The 21,306-nt window shown below is 36.2% G+C and overlaps 1 protein-coding gene across 1 annotated transcript in view; it reads right to left on the bottom strand.

Annotated features, from left to right (window-relative positions):
- The window catches only part of MEOX2 (mesenchyme homeobox 2), a 54,199-nt gene that overhangs the window by 4,059 nt on the left and 28,834 nt on the right, over positions 1 to 21,306 (bottom strand). Inside the window, exon 2 of the mRNA XM_049798333.1 lies at positions 9,766 to 9,938. Within this exon, the coding sequence (XP_049654290.1) occupies positions 9,766 to 9,938 (173 nt within the window). The remainder of the gene's footprint in view (positions 1 to 9,765; positions 9,939 to 21,306) is intronic.

Genomic DNA, 21,306 nt, shown 5'->3' with positions numbered 1-21,306 from the left:
TTAGAGAATATCAAATAAGAAATGTCTTTATTTCGTATCTCAAAGACTATTTTTGAAAGCTAGAAATCAATTATAGTGAAGTTTATCACTGAAAATATTATAAGTTTAATTTGGTGTCATTTGCTGCATTAATGTACAGCAGGACTCTTATATGAGGGGAATACATTAGGTATTATATATAGATATTTTTTTTTTCTTTATGTCCTCTATTATAAAGTACTGAAATCCACTTTTGACCTGATCCAAAGTATACTAATGTGAATGTGAGGTTTTCCATAGTTCAATGGACTCTAGATGAAGACTTTAATGCTCATGTGCTAATAATACGAGACAGGTCCTTCACTTGTTATTGCCTCTAGAGATCAAATTCAGGTATTGGAATTCTGAACTTCCTTCAGAGCTGAAGAGTAAATTATGGGGAGTACAGTTGTTACTGCTATGTGATTCATCTGTATTTTAGTAATGGGAAGGAAGTGAAGCAAACTTTGTGTGAAGTACTTCAGAGTGTCAGTTTATCTGCATTCACGGAAAACTGTGCTTTTCAAACGCAGAAACCATGCATCAGAACAAAACACCCTGAGAAACAAAAAGGAGAGAAGAGAAAGAAAGGAGAGGGAATGAAAGAAAGAGAAAAAGAGCAAAAGTGAAAGGAGAGACTGACTGAAAGAAAAAGAGAAAAAATAAAAAAAATAAAATAAAGAAAAAATACAATTAAAAATATCTTTAATTTAAAAATTAAAATTAAAAAGGAGAGAGAAAAAGCCCTTACTGAAGCGAACTTGAAAAACTTTCAAACTTTTTTCCAGTGAAAGAACTAGCTTGTGCCATTTACAACTTTTGCAAAAACGATGTCCTTTTAAAGTACTTTAGAGATCTGCTATAACAAACTTTATACCGCAGGTTTTATGAACATTTTTATGCTGCTTTTCAAGTCTCAGTTAGCTCCAGCAGGAGCCGAGAGTGCTCACCACCTCCCAGAATCAGGTCCTGATTGCCTATTATTTATTAAAATGCACTGCCTCTTCTCCACCCTCTGACTAGCACAACTTAACTGTATAAAGCAAGCATATGTATGTACAGAAAACAAAGGAAGTGGAGGGAAATGAACTATATTAAAGATGATGGTAGCATTAACAGCTGTTTCTAAATCAGCACTTATGAGCCAGTCTATTGAGCACATCTGCTTACTGGCACGAAAGCACAGCTTCTTTTCCCTTAGTCAACAAGTTGTTTAGCATCTGCATCTCCACATCTGATGATTAGACTGTTACTTAAGATATGAGTAAATGATTTCACATTGCGCATCTCCTGATGTACAACATAAATGTTTTTGCTGTGACCAATTTATCTTAAGGTCTACTCTGTAGGAATCATGGGAGGAGATTCAAAATGAGGAGGCTGACACTGTTAGTGTCTACATTACTAAAGTAATTATTATATACGTATGATATAAAGGTCCTTAGTAGGCTTAAGGGCCACAGTATGTGCTGTCTTCCATGTATATCATTAATACAACTTCATGATGTGGACATCAACACGTCATTTTGGTTCCAGATGAGCATATCACCTAAACTTCTGATTTAATACTCCTTCTTCAGCAGAGCACTTCAGTCACATTAACTTTAAGAATAATTGACTTCTACCATGCTCTGTAGAGCTCAGATGCTTCCTTTTGGCATGGGATTTTAGCGTTCTGTGCTTACAGAGAAAAACTAAACAAATACCTTCTATAATTAATGAGTATTTCTTAATAAAGACATTCTTGTCTGAAAAATTAAAGTATGATTGATTTAAAACTACCTTAGTTACACTGTCCACTCTCTTTCTTCTTGTAGGAAAAAAGACATTTCTCTTTAAAAAAGTTCTTTTCTGAAATGAAAGATTCTTTCCTAAAATTAGGTTTTCTATTCCAGGTTTTAGTGGCATGAGCCCCAAGTGAGATTAAAATTTGAGGCCTGGTGTCTCACAAACCTTAAAAATTAGAAACAAGAGCTCTGTGCCAGTTGAAACCATTATTTTGCTATAAGGGATGCATATTTCTAAGTATGAGTCTTTGAAGTCAGTATCCCAAATTCCATGTTTTATTATACCTAAATGTGTCAGGAAGACCAAATCACCAAGCCTTTTAAGGTTCTGCTCCTGGTCAGCCATTGTCCATTTTCTTTTATTATTATTATTTTTAATCTGTCAATTTACTTTCCTCTAATGCATAACATTATGGACATATGGATAACAAAAAATAACCCTGACTTCTCGAAATTAAAAAAATGGAAAAGTTTACTTCTCAACTTTCATTGGCTCTGAAAATGTTCCTGTTATTTTTAGATAGTACACTTATACTGCCAAGTTTTAAAGAAAGTCAAACTCCTGAACTTTACAGAAATAATTGGTGTTATACAGCTGAAACTTACCTTTTTTGCATATATAGAGATAGTATTTTTGTGACAGTTTATTCAACAAACTACTAAAAGCAAATAGGAATGTAAAACCAGAGAAGTTTATTTTCCTCTTCTAGACTATGAATAAATATAATGGTTGGAAGAATCAAATCTATTAGTTTAAAATATTTACAGAAATGGTAGTCAGTTATCAGTTCACTTCCTTAACTAAAGATAACGTGAGGTTTTAAATAGTTCAGCTGTATTTCAGTCATGCTGGATACGTGGGAGAGTAAGTTAAGGTAGTTTTATTCAATTAAACTATTTTTCTTCCTTATATGATTTAAGGAAATTCTAATTTCTATTTTAAAAAACCCCTTTTAAAAATCTTAAATGTATTTTGAGCTTAAAACCTGTTTAAACAAATCTGAGTATTAAATGTCATCTTAGCTATTATAAAATAGTACTAAAATACATCAATTGGAGAAAAATGACTTTTCTTTGGAAATTAATGAGTGGTACCAGAACCTTCTGATTAAAATTGCTTAAGTCACCTGCTCACTGTTTTAAAGCAATCTGCTCTGTGTTACGTTACAGGACTTTGCACTGAATGTGCACAAGTACTTTGCAGCAGCTATTGAGAAAAAGGGGAGGTTTTGGCAGGTGCACAAAGGACAGCTGGAGCTTTTGGCACCCAGGAAGGTGTAGGAGTGAGTTCTGGTTTTTCATTACATAGAAGTCAGTTGAGGTTTGGGTACTGCTTAGGTGATACATTCTCCTTTCTACCTCCCACGTTTAGAGAGGGATGGAATAGACATTATATTTCAGAGGAGAGCAGTGATACGAGTATTTCATTCCAGTTTCAGAAGCCTTTGAGAGCACTCTCTTTACCTCCTTCTATTCCAACCAAAGAACTGCCACCGTCTCCACCAGTGATCTTCAAAATTAATTTCATAATCAAACAGCTAACTCTTCCTATTCAAAACTTCTCTTAACTAGGTTTCAGGGTTAACATACCTTAAGCAGAATGGGACACACTATTTCAGGTTCTTTCCTCCTACTGGCTCATACATAACTTAAGGGTGTATTTTTTATAAAATTGGACTCCCTTTTTTGTCCAGAGGCAAAGAAAGGCAATCTGTGGGGCTACTGCTAGAACTCCCTCTACCTTATTCTCTACCTTATTCTTCCATAACATATCTTTTTAGAGTCTACCTTCATCCAATTTCTTTGCATATATATAGAAATCTACAAAAGAAACACATGGTGGAAAACTAATTTGTGGGGAAGATCGCCTTTAGCTAAACTTCGTAGCTTCTTTGTATAGGCATTTACCTGCATGAATTCCTCACACGTAGAGCATTTTATTTCATGAGAAAAATATTCTAACATGCATCATTCTGCATCCATTTTGCACAGGTCAGCTGAGTGTGAAAGTTAAAAGATGGTGGGTAATCAAGACTGGCTTTTGCCTGAGTATGTTGGTGCTTTTTTTTGCTACTACTTTAGTACAAAGAAAGGCAAATGTCAAGAAGCAAGACTCAGCAGAAAGCAACCTCTGACCACCAGCCCGTGACAATCCTCCAGGGTTCTATGGCTCTGGAAGCCATCTCCCTGCCCAACAGTCCTGACTGAGTTTTTTGAGAGTAAACTAGCCTCAAAATCAACAACCAGTTTTAACGCTAGTAAGCCTCAAGAAGCTGCGGCTGGTTTTAGCAGGGCCTGCCTTGAAGAGAAGAAACTAGTGAAACCAGAAAGAGATTCTACATTTTTCAATACCCTGCATAAGAAAATATCTCCTACATGTCTTTCTACATGTTCATTTATACCTCTCCAATACCATTTGTTCCTCACTGATTTCTTCTCTCTCTTTTTTTAAAGTGACCATAAATGACAAACCTAAAAAGCTCCCATCTCCTTAAACAGGCGACATTAGAAGCCACATATTTCTTGACTTGTGTCTAAGAAAGGGTAGGGGTAGGGGACAGCAGAGCCTTACTCACTTTGTAAAAGCAGCTCTATGAGCTGCTAATATTTCTGCCTGTATCACGTATACTGCTTGGCACAGACAGAGGTTTCTCCCCACCCAGAACCTCACGGGGTTTCTCTGCAGGTGTAGGGTCCATTCACAACTAACAGCTTGAGGCAGTTGGATCTTTGCACATGGAATTGCTTGTTCGAATTCAATCAATACTGCAAAAGTAAATATGCTGTTTGAAGTTTTGCCATGTACTTTTTTAAAAAGAATTATCATACAAATCAAAATTATGCACAAGTTATAATTAAGTTTGCCAGGAGCATTCTTTCTTAAGAAAGAACAAACTGAATTAGCACAGTAACTCTTACTGCTGGTATTTATATTGCTCAAGACAAATATAAAAGTATTAGTGAGTTTTGTTTTATTAAGAGTGTTACTTTAAATAAAACAAACAATCCAAAGGATTTTAAGCCACACAGGCTTATTATTGTAGTGTATATAGAGAGTGCTTAACACATGGAAGTTTGGAATGAGCAGCTGCCTTTCAGAGAAGATGTGACAGCACAATAAATCAGACAGATATGGTCAAGCTTGTCCTATCAATCCATCGTTTGATTTTGTTTGAAGGTATACAGGGGAATAATTTCACCACCTAACCTTAGAAATCTAGCTTCCTAAAGTAGGAAACTAGTCATGCTGTGTGAAACATTTACTCTTCCAGAGGTGGTTCGGAACAAATGCCTAATGGAGGAACACTGAACTCCATGGTTTCTCACCCAGGTGAGGGGAACTACTCTTGCCTTACCAGTCAAGTCTAAAAAATGCAGTGATTACCCTCCCTTAAGCTCTGCGATGCTGAAAAGGATTTTAATGAAGTCACTTGTGATGAAGGACTGAGGTAACTGGGTCTGAGGGAAACTTTTCTAATGGAAAACTTAATTTATTATTTGTATAGTTATAACAATGCAGTGTTACAGTGGGTTATGGTACTATAGCAACGTTGCCCAAATGCATTTAAATAATAATGCTGCTTGCTTCTTTTTGTGGTATAAAAAGCTGTTACAAAGTTTCTTCCTTTGTCACTCATCCCATGTTGGTACCACATACATGGAAGCTAAACACAGATGCAAAAGCACTCCTCATTTTGACAAAATTTTGTCCTTTCTCTAAAATCAATGGCTTCAGGCCTTTTATAATGATTGGTGGCTTCTGGGCGGGTACTGGAAATTAAAGTTAAGAAGAAATAAACCTTCTCATTGCCATCAGCAGAATTTAATCTGACTAGGTGGGATTTTCCGTTTATGTTGGCAAACAGAAGGCATTACATATTTGGACTGTTTATTCCGGTAACCTTAGCTAGCCTGCAGAACTGCAACATTACTCTTTTGATTAGCTCCATGCAAAAAGATCTTGCGAGGTGGAAAGATCTCCTACTCTTTCTATATTTGGCAGGACCAACTCCATAAAAATGTCCATTTTGCCACGCCTCTGATACCCCACTGCAGCTGCTTCCTCTCCTCATCCCACAGCGAGATATTAAAAAGTTTGCATGGAACCTTCTCCAAGTTTATCTGGATGTACAAAAAAGCCAAGAATGTGCTTGTCAAGGTTACAAATATCTAGGGAGCTAAGATATTTTTTAGTCTAACTGGCTCTTCAAAATATAATAGAGGCCTGCCAGCTGAAAATTATTAACTGCTGGCTGAGCAGGGATTGTGAGTGCACTCTAAAGGAGATGGAGCAGGAATTATATGTACCTATACTGCTGGAATTCTTACAATACCATAATAGAGCCATCCTACCACCAGATGTGCTTATAATGCTCTCAAAGTGCACTCTTAATATCTAGGCAATTGAGGCACTTATTTCATTTCATCCTCCTGTCTTGTAACTCAGGTTTCCTTTTAGGGAGTGATAGGATTACTTCCTTCTCTTGATCCATATGTTGTGAGAGGTTTTTTTCATTATTATTTTTGTGAAATGGTCTTCCATGAGTCATTTATGTTCGAATTGATCTTGTAAGTTGTTTCAAAAGTCAAATGGAGCCTTACTTTGATGACCGTAGAAAACTTTAATACCCTTATACAGCTTTTTAAATATGGTCAGACATATGGGTTTTTCTACAGCTTGTTTAAATGCCAGAAAGGTAATTATGAAATGTTAGTTGGTCAGTGCCTCTTTTAAGCTGTGGCGTATGGTTGAAATTATCACTGTAGTCAAGAGGAAGATAGAGCTTTCTTAAGATAATAGGCTCCGTGATTTATCTCACATCTTGGGAAATAACTGAAAGTTGTAACTTTAGGATGACCCAACAATACTCTCCCTGGATTATTTTTTGTTCTTCTGCCCTCTGAATAATAGGATGCTTGTCATTTTTTAAAATCCTGGTAAAAACAATTCTGCTAAACAATTCATTCCATCAGGGGTTAGGTCTGCTCTCAAACCTATTTTCTGAGCAGATAGATCAGCTCACCCAATACCCACTATTGGTTTTTGTCATTGTATTATCTAAAGCAAGTTTCAGTTCTCTTTCTGCAAATTCAGTGTTTCTTGAGAGATCAAGAGAGCTTCCAACACAAATAGGTCTAAAGCCTGTGATGAGATCAAGGTTATCACTTGTGTGTTCACTTATTTCAAACAAAGGAACTACTGCCTATCAGGTACCATTTTCTGCAAAGCAGCCTTCAGGGGAAAAATAGTAAAGGAAAACTGTTCCAGAAATAGCAATTTGCTAAAAATGCTACCTCACTGGAGAGTGGTTTTTTGGAATTCCATCAATATATTTTAATTCAGTCATGATAATTTTAGAGAAAGGAGGTTTTTTTGTTGTTGCATCTGTTTAAGATAGCTATCAAATATGATCTCCTCTGTTGAGACAGCTAGTAGAAGAAAGTAATAACAGTAGTAAGTAAACAAATAAGTGATGTTATCCCACTCAAGAATAATCATTCTGCTAATGATGGAAAAACAGATCCTGAATATGAGTTCAGTCTCTCAACTGGAAAAAAAAGAAATATTAGTGTCACACCACATTCACCCAGGAGTATTTTTTTTAAGTCCCTGAAGGAATACCAATGGAAAACAAGTATGCAAGAGTCAAGCCTTTAGATTTACTGCATTCATCTTCTGAAGACTGCCATATACCACGGAAACCCACACCCAGTTCCATACCTATTTACACCATTTTTCCATCCAAGCAATATATTTGATTTTAAAAAGAGACATTTCTAATTGACAACATTGGAAGTGACATCAATACTTGGCTTAGTACGATTCAGAAACTGAAAAATATGTCCAGAATTTCCTCTCAATTTTCTTTTTGTTTTCTATTAACTATATAGTATTTATGCTATCTTTTTTTTTTCCCTCTCAGACAGTTTTATTGTGGCAACATACAGAACTGGACTCTATTAAGCTAAAAATCATAATACTTCCCTTTTCTAAGCAAGGGTGGCTTTAAGGAGGAAGGCAGGGAAGCAGGAAGGAAGGAGGGAAGGGAGTTATGTCTAGCAGCTCAGTTGTCACCCTGTGATAATCTGGGGAAGCAGAGGAAAATTAGATTACATAATTAGATAGCCTAATTATAATTCTATAGAAACTATCACAATTATCAGCAGAATGCTTAGAACAAACATTATGTGACACCTAGAAAACAGCAAGTTCTCCCATGGCTTAAATGAACTCTCTGCACTTGTGTAGCACAGGCTGCCTTTTCTCCTTCAGAGACAATATTCGATATTTATCTATCCCTTCTCTTTATGCTTTTAGTTTAATTATTTCCTTTAGTATAGTGAACTGTCTCTTCATTTAGTTGTACTACTCAACCTGATCTTTGAAAAAAAGAATAATGAATTTAGCAGGAAGAATAGTTACATTCCAGGCCAAATTCACCATTATTAAATATGGGGATATGTTTTCTGAATTCAGCTGACTGATTCCTGTCAAATTGGCCAGCAGATTTTTTTTTTTAAATTTATTTATCATTGCTCAGTTCCACACCGATTCTACCTTTGTCACTGAGATGAATTCTTTCCTCCTCCCCTTAGCTGTCAAAATCAGGTGTGGAAGTTAATCTAATTGTCTCAGCTTACTTTAGTCAGTGGAAATGAAAAAGGCAAATTTTTATCAAATGTTTGATACAAAATGGTGTGCTTTACAAATATAACAAGCTTATTTAAGTAACTGAAAATGACCCCAATAGAACCTGGCAACGTGTTCAAGTCAAACAAGAGAAATTAATGGCTTCTCCTTGACAAGCTGGAAGGGACAGCCATTCTCTAGAAGCCTCCAAAGAAAAATACTGTTTCATTTGCTAGTGTGAATAAATGTGTGTTCATATGTATAGAAAAGGCTGGATTTTCACTGAGATGTCTACTTATAACAGGTGTTAACGAAACTCAAAAAAATTGCAAAACTTCTCATATCTAGATTTCACGAATCATGGTGCTATTTTGATACCTTCCCTTGAATATATCATCATCTTACTGATTGTATCTAAAGCAATGCCTCGATCTAGTATTAATTCCTGAAGAAAGGATGACTGCCTATAAGTGGGCAAAAAGCTTTCAATTTTAATGATAAAACCGTAGCTAATATTTCATCAGATTTGGTGTATGTGAGTCCAGTGTTCTAAACATCTTACTAAACCACATTTTTAAAATGTTGATGTATGTTGATGTGATTATTATTTGAAATGTGACTTGACTACCTATTTAGTGTGTTGGGATGAGATCCTAAAACACTTCAGTACATGCTTAACATGAATATTTCCATTAGAAATCAATGTGACAACATGCACGATGAAACTTGAGCACACGCAGAAGTGTTTCTCACACCAGGGTTTGGTGAGCAGGAAACCAATAACAGTGATAAGAAATTCCATTGTCTCCTCTGCTTTCACAGTGCAGGGTAAGATAAAGTGGTTAAAAATGCCTGTATTCCAGTTTTGCTGGTGTTCCCATTCTTGCTGCCATCTGGAAACGGGATGTGCAGAAACTCTGGACAAATGGCAACTGCATATATTTAACAGACTAAAACAAGATGCTCGTATTTGTTGCATGCAGGCAAATCAACTGCTTGTGCCTGCAGTATTAGTGACCTACCGCTTCTTCAGTCACATCAGTGTGGACAGATTAGAAAAGATGTGCACCAGTTTAACAGATATATTACTTGTGCTTCTATCTTACATCTCTGCCTACTAAATGAAACTAATCTGTAGCTGGTACATATAAAAATATAAATTACTTGTATGGCAGAGAGATAATAAATGCATATAATTTTGCTACAAACATTCAATATGACATATCAACGTATCTACTAGTAACATAAACAAGAGCTCTACTGTGAGGAGCTACTAACCACTGGTAAATATTGGGCAAACATTGGAAGTCCATTATTTTGCATCAGTACCTGTCTTTCAGTGAGGTCAAGGTTTACTGCTATCTCATATCGCCTCAGCCTGGTCAAATAGTTATGATGAGCAAATTCTGCTTCTAGCTCTCTGATTTGCTCCTTGGTGAAAGCTGTTCTTTCCTTCCTGGGTTTACTGTTGACCTCTGACTTGTAGTTTCCTTCTTGGGAATCTGGGAAAAAAAAAAAAAAAAAAAAGACAAAATGAACGTAATGACAAGTGTACAGCTAAACAGTAAACACGCCCAAAGATAACAACATGCTTAAGTTACATTCTTCAAACCTTTTTCTCTCAGAAATACCCTTGCTTTCATACCTATGGTTTCTTCACTGTAAATCAGGAAAGCAGCAGTAATTCCGACAGACATGAGCTGCTGCTTCCATTCATGCAAACTTTAACTTAAAACCTTGCAGGTTTTCATTTCCTAACAGTTCTCTGTAGAATTTCTGCAAAGCTTCAACTCCTTGCCACTTCTGGCAACTCACAGTGCATCCAACCAGTACAGGATGTGTATCATTTGATTAGTGTCTTAATGAGTAATACTTCAAGAATCTCTCTCTCCTATCATTTCACTAATACCTTAAGCCAAAGCTTAATTTTAAAGCATATACTTAAGGTGTAGTCCAATTACACTTTCAGGGAAAGGCAACAGACAAAGCATAGGAAATTCAACACTCATCAAAAAGAAATCAGTGAGCACGTCACATGTGATAATGGGATCTTCTCCTACTCATGCCATGATGCAGGTAAGGGCGTTAAGCCACAGCTGGTATCAGCATAAGAAATTTGCTACCACTACAGCTTATTACCTAAGGAATACTTTGGCCACAGAGTTGTATTTTTTTGCTGAAAGTTTCATTACCACCCTCCTGATTCCTTTTAATCTCAGAAACAGGTACATTTGATGCTGAGCCAAACTACTGAACTCCGTGACAGTCATTCTGTTGCTGTCAGTGAAGTCTGTTTAAATAAATGAAAAGAGATCAAACTGTAAAAAAAAAAGAAAAAAAAAAAAATAACCCAAACCCAAAGAAAACAGAGAGTGGAAAGGAAAAAAAAAAAAAAAAAAGAAAAGAAAAAAGGACCAGACATTTATAAGTTTGGGTATGATACAACACCTATAAATCCAAAATTAGCAGGAGATCAGTAGGAGTATCATTAGTCAAATTCTGGCCTCATGAACCATCTTAAAAATGTCACAGATAAATTCACACTTCAGCTCCTGATTTAAATAGAAACCTGCATCAACATCCAAATGAACAGGCCCACAAGAAATCACTCCCTGGGACTCTGTGTAAGATGAATCATCGACATGCCTCAGACTGTCCAACTGGCCAGCGAGTCTGGTTTCAAAACTACAGTCAACTATCTATATTTTATAAAGGTATAAAAATGTTTTCACTTTTTGTCAGCTACTCTGTTGCTTGGAAGGGAATTTTTTTTTTTTTTTTTTAAATGAGAACTGTTGATGCTTGACTCAGTGCTATAGTCTAATATATTAATTTAAAATACTCTAAAGCTAATGGCTTCAAATCATCAAACCTCTTAACTTTTGCTGATATGACACACAGAACTTTGCTTCAAACATGCAGTGTACTTCTGGTTGTATGACTGAGGGTATCCACCAAAGCTGTTGAGTGGGTTTGGGAAATGTTCAGCCACAACTGGAGCAGGGATTTTCTAGGATAGGACCCCATTAGATGGCACACCCATTGGCTACAGTCTGGGTCCAAGGTCCATTATCCAAACTCCACACAGAAAACTTGACAGATCAAAACCACCTTAAATCTAGAAGTTCACATTTCTTCCTTCATACTAGTTGGCAAGCTAGAGTCACTATAACTTCTCCGCATTTTTCCGATGCAGGAACACGCACGTTGCTTTTGTTCCTGGAAATTTCCTCATCTGCCGCCTCATTATAAGGTCCAAATACTATGTAGATGACCCGAACTTAAATACTTAAGCTCCTATATCAGCGGTCCAATGAGTCACTGAAGAGGGATACCTAAATCATTTTTCATAGCATTCAAGCTTACCGTTCTTATACCACCAGACATGTCTTTCATACATGTTTGAAAGCAGGTGGGTGTGCATACTCCTTATCTGCAGTTCGACACAGAAATGTATTCCATGCAAGTCATTGCTAAAGTCCTTTTAACTGTCTTGGTAAATCTGTGCCTGTGTGAGGCTATGAGCCAAAAAGTTTTCCCATGTCAGTACTTGCTGGTAGAAAGGTCCATGGCTCACTGGTTTCCAAACTAAAGGTTGCAACCGTAAATAAAATAATGCATTTTTTAAAAAGTCAGATGACACTGACACCATATTGAAAATTAAATACTAGAAATGAAGACATAAGCCTGGAAATGCAAGAGAAAGTGGGGTCAAGGGTGTAAAACCTTGGTAGCTACTGCTATCATGAATGGTCAAGGGGAAAAACTTCAGGAGTACCCACCCAAATGTCTCTCAAGAGGACACTGATCTCCGTAAGTGACTGAGACTTATAGCACAAGCAATTTTTCTGCAAGCAGATGGTTCCATGAGGAAAACAGAATTACTGTACAGCCAGTAAAACCATAAGGAGCTAAGTCATCGTTCCGGTTAGTACTCATGGTTCTGAGTTCCCAATTTGCAAATGAGGTTAACATCTAAATTCCAGGTTCCTGGGACACTGATGTAAGGAAAGGGAAATGTAACTGCATGAGTAGTATTTGTCTTTCATCTTTGCCAGCATAGAGGATTCAGCACTGCTAAGAATGTTAGCCCACACAGATCCTGTGCAAATATAAGCATGCTTGGACAATTGGTTATTTAGAGATTTCTGCTATTGCTGGATACTACCTTTTCATCAATGCTGGATTGTAAGTGCCTGGCAGCCACAGTTTTGTGAGCAGTATGATTTCATCAGCAGACTGACACAGTGGAAAAGTTTTAGGTTTTTATTTATTTGTTGTGAATGTCATTGAATACATTTGTAATAGTAAAGATACTCTGAAAAACCCACAAGATATATTCAAATATAGCTGACAGAAGAAGTTGGATAGGTACGCAGAAACCTGACACAGGTACACAGAAAGCTGACTCCCTCTCAATATTGAGGTTCATGCAACAGACCAACTGGAATCCTAGAAAATCTGTTTCAGCAAAGATCTGGCCAGCAAGACAATGGCATTTTGCTTAATGCATTTGAGATATTGAAAATATATCTAAAAAGAGACCAGTTAGGTGAACACCAGTTATGAACTCTTGCTGTCATCTGACTTTCTCTGCTGCAGTGTTGCTGTGGTTCATGTACAGATTGCCTTTTATTTCCTATTGACATCATACTACTTGGAATAATAATTTTAGAAATTTTGGTTGTTTTAATTTCCAAAGTGGTAAATCTAGGTTTTCTGATTGTTTCTTTTTAACAGTCTCTACAAAGCCAGGATTGGGAGCTCCCATCTCTTTCTGACCTTCAGATCTCTGTTCATATCACCTGACTAGCTTCTCTTTGGTGGAAAATGGGTGGGAGACTTGGAAGAGGTTTTTGGCAGAACTCATGTCAGCCTACATCTGTTTTGCAGCTGTTGCAACTAAGACAAGAAAAAAGTCCTAACAACCTTAGTTTTCCTCTACTGGCTACATCTTATGCCAAATGGTAGGTGTAGAGGCAGAGAACAAAGCCTAGGGGGATCTAAGTTACACTCCTTGCCTCTCAAAAGGCACACATAAAATATATACAGATGGTACAAACCACTTGATGAAAAATACAGCAATCTATATTGTCTGTCTTCCGCTTTCTCCCAGACAAATTCTGGCACACTCTCAGAACATGTAGCCTACATGCAGGTATTAGTACCTTATCAGTCTCTCTTTTGCAGACCTTTGTTCTTTGGATGGCAAGTAATGTAGGCAGTTAAACACCGCTTTGAGGGATGCAGGTCATACCTCTTTCTCAGAACTGTTTTTATCAGTTTTCAAAAACTCCAGGCAGCATCTTTAATGTCTGCTGTTAGACAAAAATGCTTGTCGGTGACTGATGTAGAAGGTACCATATGGAAAGACATTCAAAGCTATAAATGACTGCTCTACAGACCTTTGGAGGCTTAGATTTTTCCTAAGTTTCATAATAGCCTAAATTTTTTTTACAAAAAGTCATTAGTAATTGCACTACTCCCCGCCCTCAAAAGTTACTTCTACTTTACTCTAAGGAAAGGATTGCTGGTAATACCAACATTTGTATTGTCCCACCAGAGTTCCTATTTCCTTCTCTCTACATCACTGAGAGATGAAGCGTACCAAACAAACACAGGATCTAACTCCTATGTGTACAGTATGAAAAGTGGTCATTTTGGTATTCTTGCTTTTGATGCATACCTAGGAAAAAAAGGACTGGTCACAGAATCAGGAAAAGAGACTGGTCAGAATATCCATGATACAAAGATCTGCTGCTGACTAGGTAGGGTCACAATCACAGGCAAAATATGGAAGAAGCACCTGCTATTTTTTCTTAGATTAGTTCAACAGCTGACATACCGTCATTTCTCAGACAGAAATGAACTTCCAGTTAATACCTGCAATGTAAGATCCCAGACAAAAAATTTCAAAAATAAGTCAGATTGCTAGTGTTCTGTTGGCAGTTGCAGATGGTTTTCAGATCCTGCAATTGATACTGAGAGTGAGTAGTGACAATAACCACTAATGATTTGTGACAAAAAGGCCATCAGAATTTCACTCCTGCAGTTTTTATTCAATGTCCAGGTTTTCAACTTTCACTCACATCTTCTAACACTTATTCTCAGAAAGCCCCTACCATGAACAACCTATTTCTATGTTTATTTCACTATAAATTTATAGTGAAGTTGGGTAAACTAAATGTTCTTAATTGCATACCTTCCTACAAATGACATTCAAGTGTTTGCAGAGAACAACTACTACATGATTATTTACTTTAAAATTAAGCAATCTATACAAATTAATCAATGCAAAAAGCTTGTTACTTCTGAGTAATTCAATGTTGCGTGAAAGAACATTTCTTTCAAACTTAATTCCTTTACATTTGTTTAAATCAGTAACATGTAAACAAAAGCTTCTAAACATCAATAGGATACAACAATGATATATGATTCAGTGCATAATGCTTTTTTTTTTTTTCCTTCAAGATGTTAGCAATATGAATTTAGGGAAAAGTACTTTAGTACTTTTAGGACAATAATCTAGCAAAAATATCATTAATCTGAAATACATATATGAAGAAAATAAGCAACTTTGTACTATTAAGGTTGCAAAGAGAGAACTACTATGTTTTTAATGGTCAGAAGTACATACTGATACACAGCTGAATTGCCTAATCTAATTGTTTCTGATGCTTTATAGTTAATTATGTTTTCTGACAAAATGAAATAGTTCAGAGACACAGGCAAGGAGCTGGCATAAAGGTCTCCATATGGTTCCTATTGTTTTGCCAGCAAATACATGTGAGAACAAGATTTACCCAGAAATAGTAACTTTCAAACATTTTTGACATTTAATAGAGAATACTATGAAGTTTTTCCATGACATTTTTTTCCAAATTTTCAATTCAAAGTTGCTCAGAATTAATACATAAATTTATCCTGTGTCCAAAACATTGCCCATGGCTTTGCAGGATCCTAATTTAAATCCTTACTCCCTACTTTTGAGTATAATATTTGTACCAAAAAAAATTACTTCAGTCTACTTAGTTATGCTTACTTTGATGCACCTACTCTTATTTGCACCAGTGAAGACTATGCAACCAAATGCTGCAGAGTTAATTAATCTGTTTTTGTTTCATAATTTTCCTTCTCTTTAAAGTCATTTAAATAATATTCTTATAACTTCTCAGTTAAAAGTACAGTTCCAAATCAGTGAACATATTCAATCTGAGTGCTTCTTTTGAGAATGTCATTAAAAGTATTTCTGGAGCTGCAATTCACTAAATGTATTCAGGGAATCTTTTCTGAAAATTGGAACAAACAGCATCATCATTTCCATAATTCACAACTCTGCATGTGCAAATGGGCAAAGCTGCACAGTAGCACAAGTATGATGTTAAAATTACATGAATCCTTCTTTTCATTCTAATGTAAGCAAACTTTTGTTTTCTTATTGAGTTAATGCTTTCTAACCCATTCTGTGGCAATTAACAATTTAAAACAGCCTCATATCCACTCCCCAAAAAACATGAACTGGCACAGCAAAACCTGTGAGTATTCTGAAACACACTATATACTGTCTTAAACCATTACCTACTAGTTGCTGCTGCCAACATTTTGTTATATCTGCCTCCTGAACGTACAAGTCTAGGAATTATACTGCAGCATTGGAAACACTGATTCATAACACTGTGATAGCTAATGCTGCAGGTTCTTGAAGACACCTATGCTGGAAAAGATGTGCTTCTGCCAGGTCATCTGATCAATCTAACTATATAGCATGTACATGTCATTTCTTCTTCAAACCATGCAAATATGGAAGACAACATATGAATTCTCTTATATGAATAATTACACTAGTTAGTAGATCTTCATGTGGAAGACACTACTCTCAGTCCCAAATGTTTGTATAATCACAGCTTATGTTAGGAAAGGAGACACAGAATTTCCCTTAAAGAAACTTTACAGGCTGCATTTTAATAGGACTTTATCCAGTGGGACCTCCAATTCCCATTTGGACTTCTGGAGATACATCTCTTACATGCAGCATCGAATAACATACATGTGGTGATTGTTTGCCGATTTACTGAACCATTTTTATAAGTTGCTTTCATGTTGAAGAGTTTCATTAAATGAAGATGTGAGCTGCCAGCACCATCTCCCCACAGAACAGCGGTGACTCCTCCTGAGTAAGAGTTAACCTACAACATTAAACCAAAAATTTTCCATGCAGAAGCCTTTTAGAACGAAGACATCCAAGTGGAGAAAACAGTAGCTGACATAGAAGTTTATATAATCTTTCTTTTCTTGAGTCTTGCCTCCTAGACATCTCCCACAGAGGCTCTTTCATACCCAAAAGAAGCAGAATAAAAGTGAAGAGTGACCAAACCCACTCCAAACACTGCACGTGCCTCAGTCATCATCATCGGTCTGATGAAGGCCCTTCCCCAGACAGCAGCTGTATCGGAACAACAAGGAGGCATTAAAATATTCCTTTTGGCCCTACTTTATTGTATAAAAATACTTATGAAAATAGGGGGGTTTCCTGCAAAGATGGTACACGAAACATCTAAAGCACTACAAACTGTAGGGAAGTGGTTGCTTAAGAAGAGAAAAGAGCATATGACACACAGAACTTAGATAATCACCTCTCAACAAGTCTTATCTCCCTAAAATGATGGGTTGTAGTTTTCATTGTAGCTTTGTGAAGCCAAAAATACTAGAGCAGCCAACATAGGCAGTGTTCTGGGACTCGGGTTTAACAAAAGGCCATATTTAATTTTTGTCTGAAAAAAAGAAAAAAACCTAAAATACTTTAGTGATAAAGAACTCACTCTGGATTTTTTTAATCCTTTTGGCCAGTGAGCTTTTTGAGGAGATGCTTTCTCACAAGTATATGTAGATCTGCCTCTTTGTCATAGTTAAAATAGAGTTGTGGTTGCTCCACTTCACACAACATAAAATACTAAATATTTAGCTTAAGATAGTGCCAGCAAACACAGAGATGAGGCTAAGGAATGGAAAAATATGTCACAGTGACTTGCTTGCTAAGAAATATATAAAGAAATTATACCACTATGTATCCTGCATGTGCTATCTAGAACTTAAATATCGTGGTTTGTTATATTCTTTTTTTCTCTGTAAAGCCAGAATGCCACTGTTAATATTAAGAATACAAAGTACAGTGGGGATGAGAACTTATATCAAGCAATGCATTTTACAAACCTTGTTTCTCTATTAACTTCTTTATATAAATGTCCATTAGTTTTACGTGCTTTCAAATTTACATTCAAAGTCCCTTACATTTAAAGCAGCAGTACACTCCACCGCATGACTAGCGATGTTTGCTTCCCAAATGGCAGTCAGCTCTTGCTAATAATTCTGTTGCTTAGAAAGTTCAGACCTTGGGGATATTATTCTTTGAATCTGTGAGTAACACACTTTTAATGAGGTGTTACAAACTTAGTTACTCCACATACAGATCTCAGTTATTTAATCTTCATATATCACTACAATAAATCTGCATTGTGAATTTCCAAATATCCTTCTAATAATCAATCATTGTGGTTTATCCACATGCAAACAGACTTCAATTTTTTTACACATAGTCACGTTATCCAAAGTTTGCTGAAATCAAGGTGTAATTGCCAGGCCTCACTGAGTGTATAGCCTTATGCTCTTTCTTCCTTAGCTGATGTGCTGTATACAGACAGTGCCATTGCCCCGACTCCTCCCACACAAGACATTACATTAAAAAAAAGTAAAAGCCAGAATCTATAGTAGTTCTTGTAGATCCTGTAACACACGACATCACTGTGCCACAATATGTACCTTCACTAGAGCAAATGGCCTAGAAAAGAGTGTGCCATTTGGGGCAGTTTCTAAGGATAGGCCAGGTTGTTCCCCAAATCATAGTGGGCAAGCTGGGGCAAGCTCAAGAATTTCAGTGGAATCACTTCTGAGTCACAACGGTGTCAGAGATGATTTTGATCCCATTAAAAGTCCCAGCTTACTTTGTATATGATGATGATAAGTCTTCAAGTTTATTAAAGAAAAGTATTTTCTCAGGCTTCTAGGTATATATTTTCTCAAAATATACATGCAGAACTTACAGTCAAAATCTTGCTGACTTCTAAGTTTGCTTTTAAAAAAAAAAATTATTGCAGATGCATGAGCTCCTGTCTGAAAGCCCTTAACAAAAAAATAAATAGTTTGCACATAAGCCAAAGTATCCAGGCTTTTAGTTTTCCATACTTAGCAATAAAAGTTGAAACACTTACAGAAGTTTAATACAGTTGGAGTTTCTTTAGGGCTCCATATTGCCTTACTCACCCATCTTTCCAAAGCAGGTCTTCAGGATACAGTTACACAAAGGAAAATATAAATGGGTACCAACAATTCTACTTTAACTCTTTCTAAGAATTATTTTGCTGCCACAGGAAACAGGAAGCCATTTCACAGTGGTATTTTTCAGTGTAATCCTTCCACGTGTGTTACACTGGCTAATTTTTTTTTTTTTTCCATTCATCATGGAACAGATTTCTTTGGAACTCCTTAATGATGTAGTGACAATTTTATATATGTTGAACATGTGGCAAAAAAAAACAGTGTCTGGAGCAAATCTAACATCCAATATTTCTGTTTAATCCTATGTTAGCATGCCTTTTCTCCCCCTTTTTTTTTTTCTTTTCAACCGTTCTGCCTCAAATGTTTTTACTCTTTCTAAAACCTGTCCTTTTGAAACACTCATAACTGGCCTCTGCAGTGTATGACGCACCTTGCAGAACTGCAGCATCACAAATCACCTTCCATTTCACAGTCTTGGTGAGTGTCACGGTCCTCACAAGCAAATTCACGTGCTCATTCCCTGCCTTGGTGGCTGCCCGTGTTGGACATGGCTCAGCCAGTTTGGCATTACAGCTTTCAGCATCAGGCACAAATGTAATCCCTGTCTGGGTCTTTAAGAAATATCATAGATGTCTTGTGCAAATGCATATGCCTGCATATGTTTTAGTGACATGTTTTGTAAATCTTATTATCCCTCAGAAAGCATTAAAATGAAGCCAACAGGCCCAGCTGTGCTCATAACATACCTTAGTAGATATCCAGACTTTTTTTTAAGAACAGAAAAACACACACACACACACACACTCCTACCAAACAGGGTTGCTGTTCTGGGTGTATTCTACTATTTCATTCACAGTTTACTTTACAACATTGTGCTGAAGTATAACACTAACTATAAAAATGGAAAAACAGTGGAAAGTACTTTCCCACATGCAATTAAATGGAATTACCTGTCTTTCAGGGGAAAACAAAATAAAAAGGGTTATAAAATAAATTTTTTCAGATGTTTAAACTATTTATACCATTGGCTTTCAGACCAACTCTGAAAGTTTCGTTTTTCACTTAAAACTATTACTTTCTGTTAATACTAGATAGAAAACCTCCTAATGACTACTTTAGAAGTCCTGACTATCAGCTGGTTTTGACTTACAAGTTCTCCAACTTAGTGGCGTGCCACATTTTCTTTTCTTAGTGTTTTCTCAAACAATTATCGTAAATGGCAGAATCCATCAAAAACACCCAGAGGATTTGTCAAGTTTGAAGCTAACACAATTTCCTTTCTCAACCTAGAGTACAATTGTTAAGGGACGGAAAAATGTTCACATAATTAAAAGAAAACCCAAAGTAGTTCTCTAAATAGTATATTGGCTAAAGGAAATAAATCTGTAAAAGAAATAAAATCTAACTAACAGTACAGGTTTAAGTTTTCTGCTAAATCTATTTTACAATTAATTTTACAGTCTAGGAGAGCTTTTTGATAAATAAGTTTTTCTTGATTGCTAGCAATCAAACTTGTTGCACAGTTAAAGTTTGTGACTCATAATTGAAAGCTTTGGCAGGGTACAATAAAAAAAAAAACATCTTCAACTTGCTTTGATGCAAGCAAAAGGCTGCAACATAATTGTTTGGAGTACTTCCTATTATTTTAAGATTAGAGTGCAAGAAAATATTTACTATATATCTGAGATGAGAGGCCACTTCAGCTATGGGTTCAAGTATAGCTTTTGAGACAACAAACTTTTATGCCATATTTGTACTGTCCCCTTTTATATGTATAATATAGAGACACTATAGTTAAAGTAACTAAAAGGTCTAAGCCTCCTTTAAACATCTACAATTGACTGCTACTTCCAAAGTAGTTGATATTCCTTCCATAGTCTTAATTTTTAGTTTGGAAAGAGAACGTACAGTAATAAGAGCCTGATTTTTCAAACATGTCAGTGTGTACATGAAGTTCAGGTCTCAAGTGAGCACTTTGAGAACAGATATATTTAGGAAGAAAAAAAGGAAGAAAAAAAAAAGAAAAGAATCCCCCAAAACCCAAGAGCATCCAATAATTAAACCACAAGTCCACAGTATGTTAGTCAAATCAAAAGGTCATTTTGTCCCCAGCTTCATTTCCGACTCCTTTTCAGTAATGGAAAGTCTTTCTGTGATCACTGTACTAATACAAAAGTAGAAACTTTTATTCTCCCAAATAAAAGAGGCCATTTGGCACACAAATGTTAAATAATATGGCCTGACTCTTCCATCATTCACCTCACACAACTTGCTGCGTATAAGCTGGAGAAGAAAGGCCTTCCTGGTAAAGTAATGTGCTAGTGAAATAGTCTGACAGTGCATGTCAAAGCATAGTAAATCCTATATATGTTTTATAATCCCAGACAGTATTTGGTTTACTCTTTTAAACAAAGCTCATTTTAAATACCTACCTCTACTGGAATAAGAAAACTAAGAAACATTCATTACAACTGAAGACAAAAGTTGGGTAGGTGTAACTTTTTTGTCCATCCTAAAAGTTGTAGCACCAAAACCAAA

This window comes from Accipiter gentilis, chromosome 4 (genome assembly GCF_929443795.1).
Source record: "Accipiter gentilis chromosome 4, bAccGen1.1, whole genome shotgun sequence".
Lineage (NCBI taxonomy): Eukaryota > Metazoa > Chordata > Aves > Accipitriformes > Accipitridae > Astur > Astur gentilis.
Note: the sequence above shows the minus strand (reverse complement) of the source record. Positions and strands in the feature narration are given on the sequence as shown.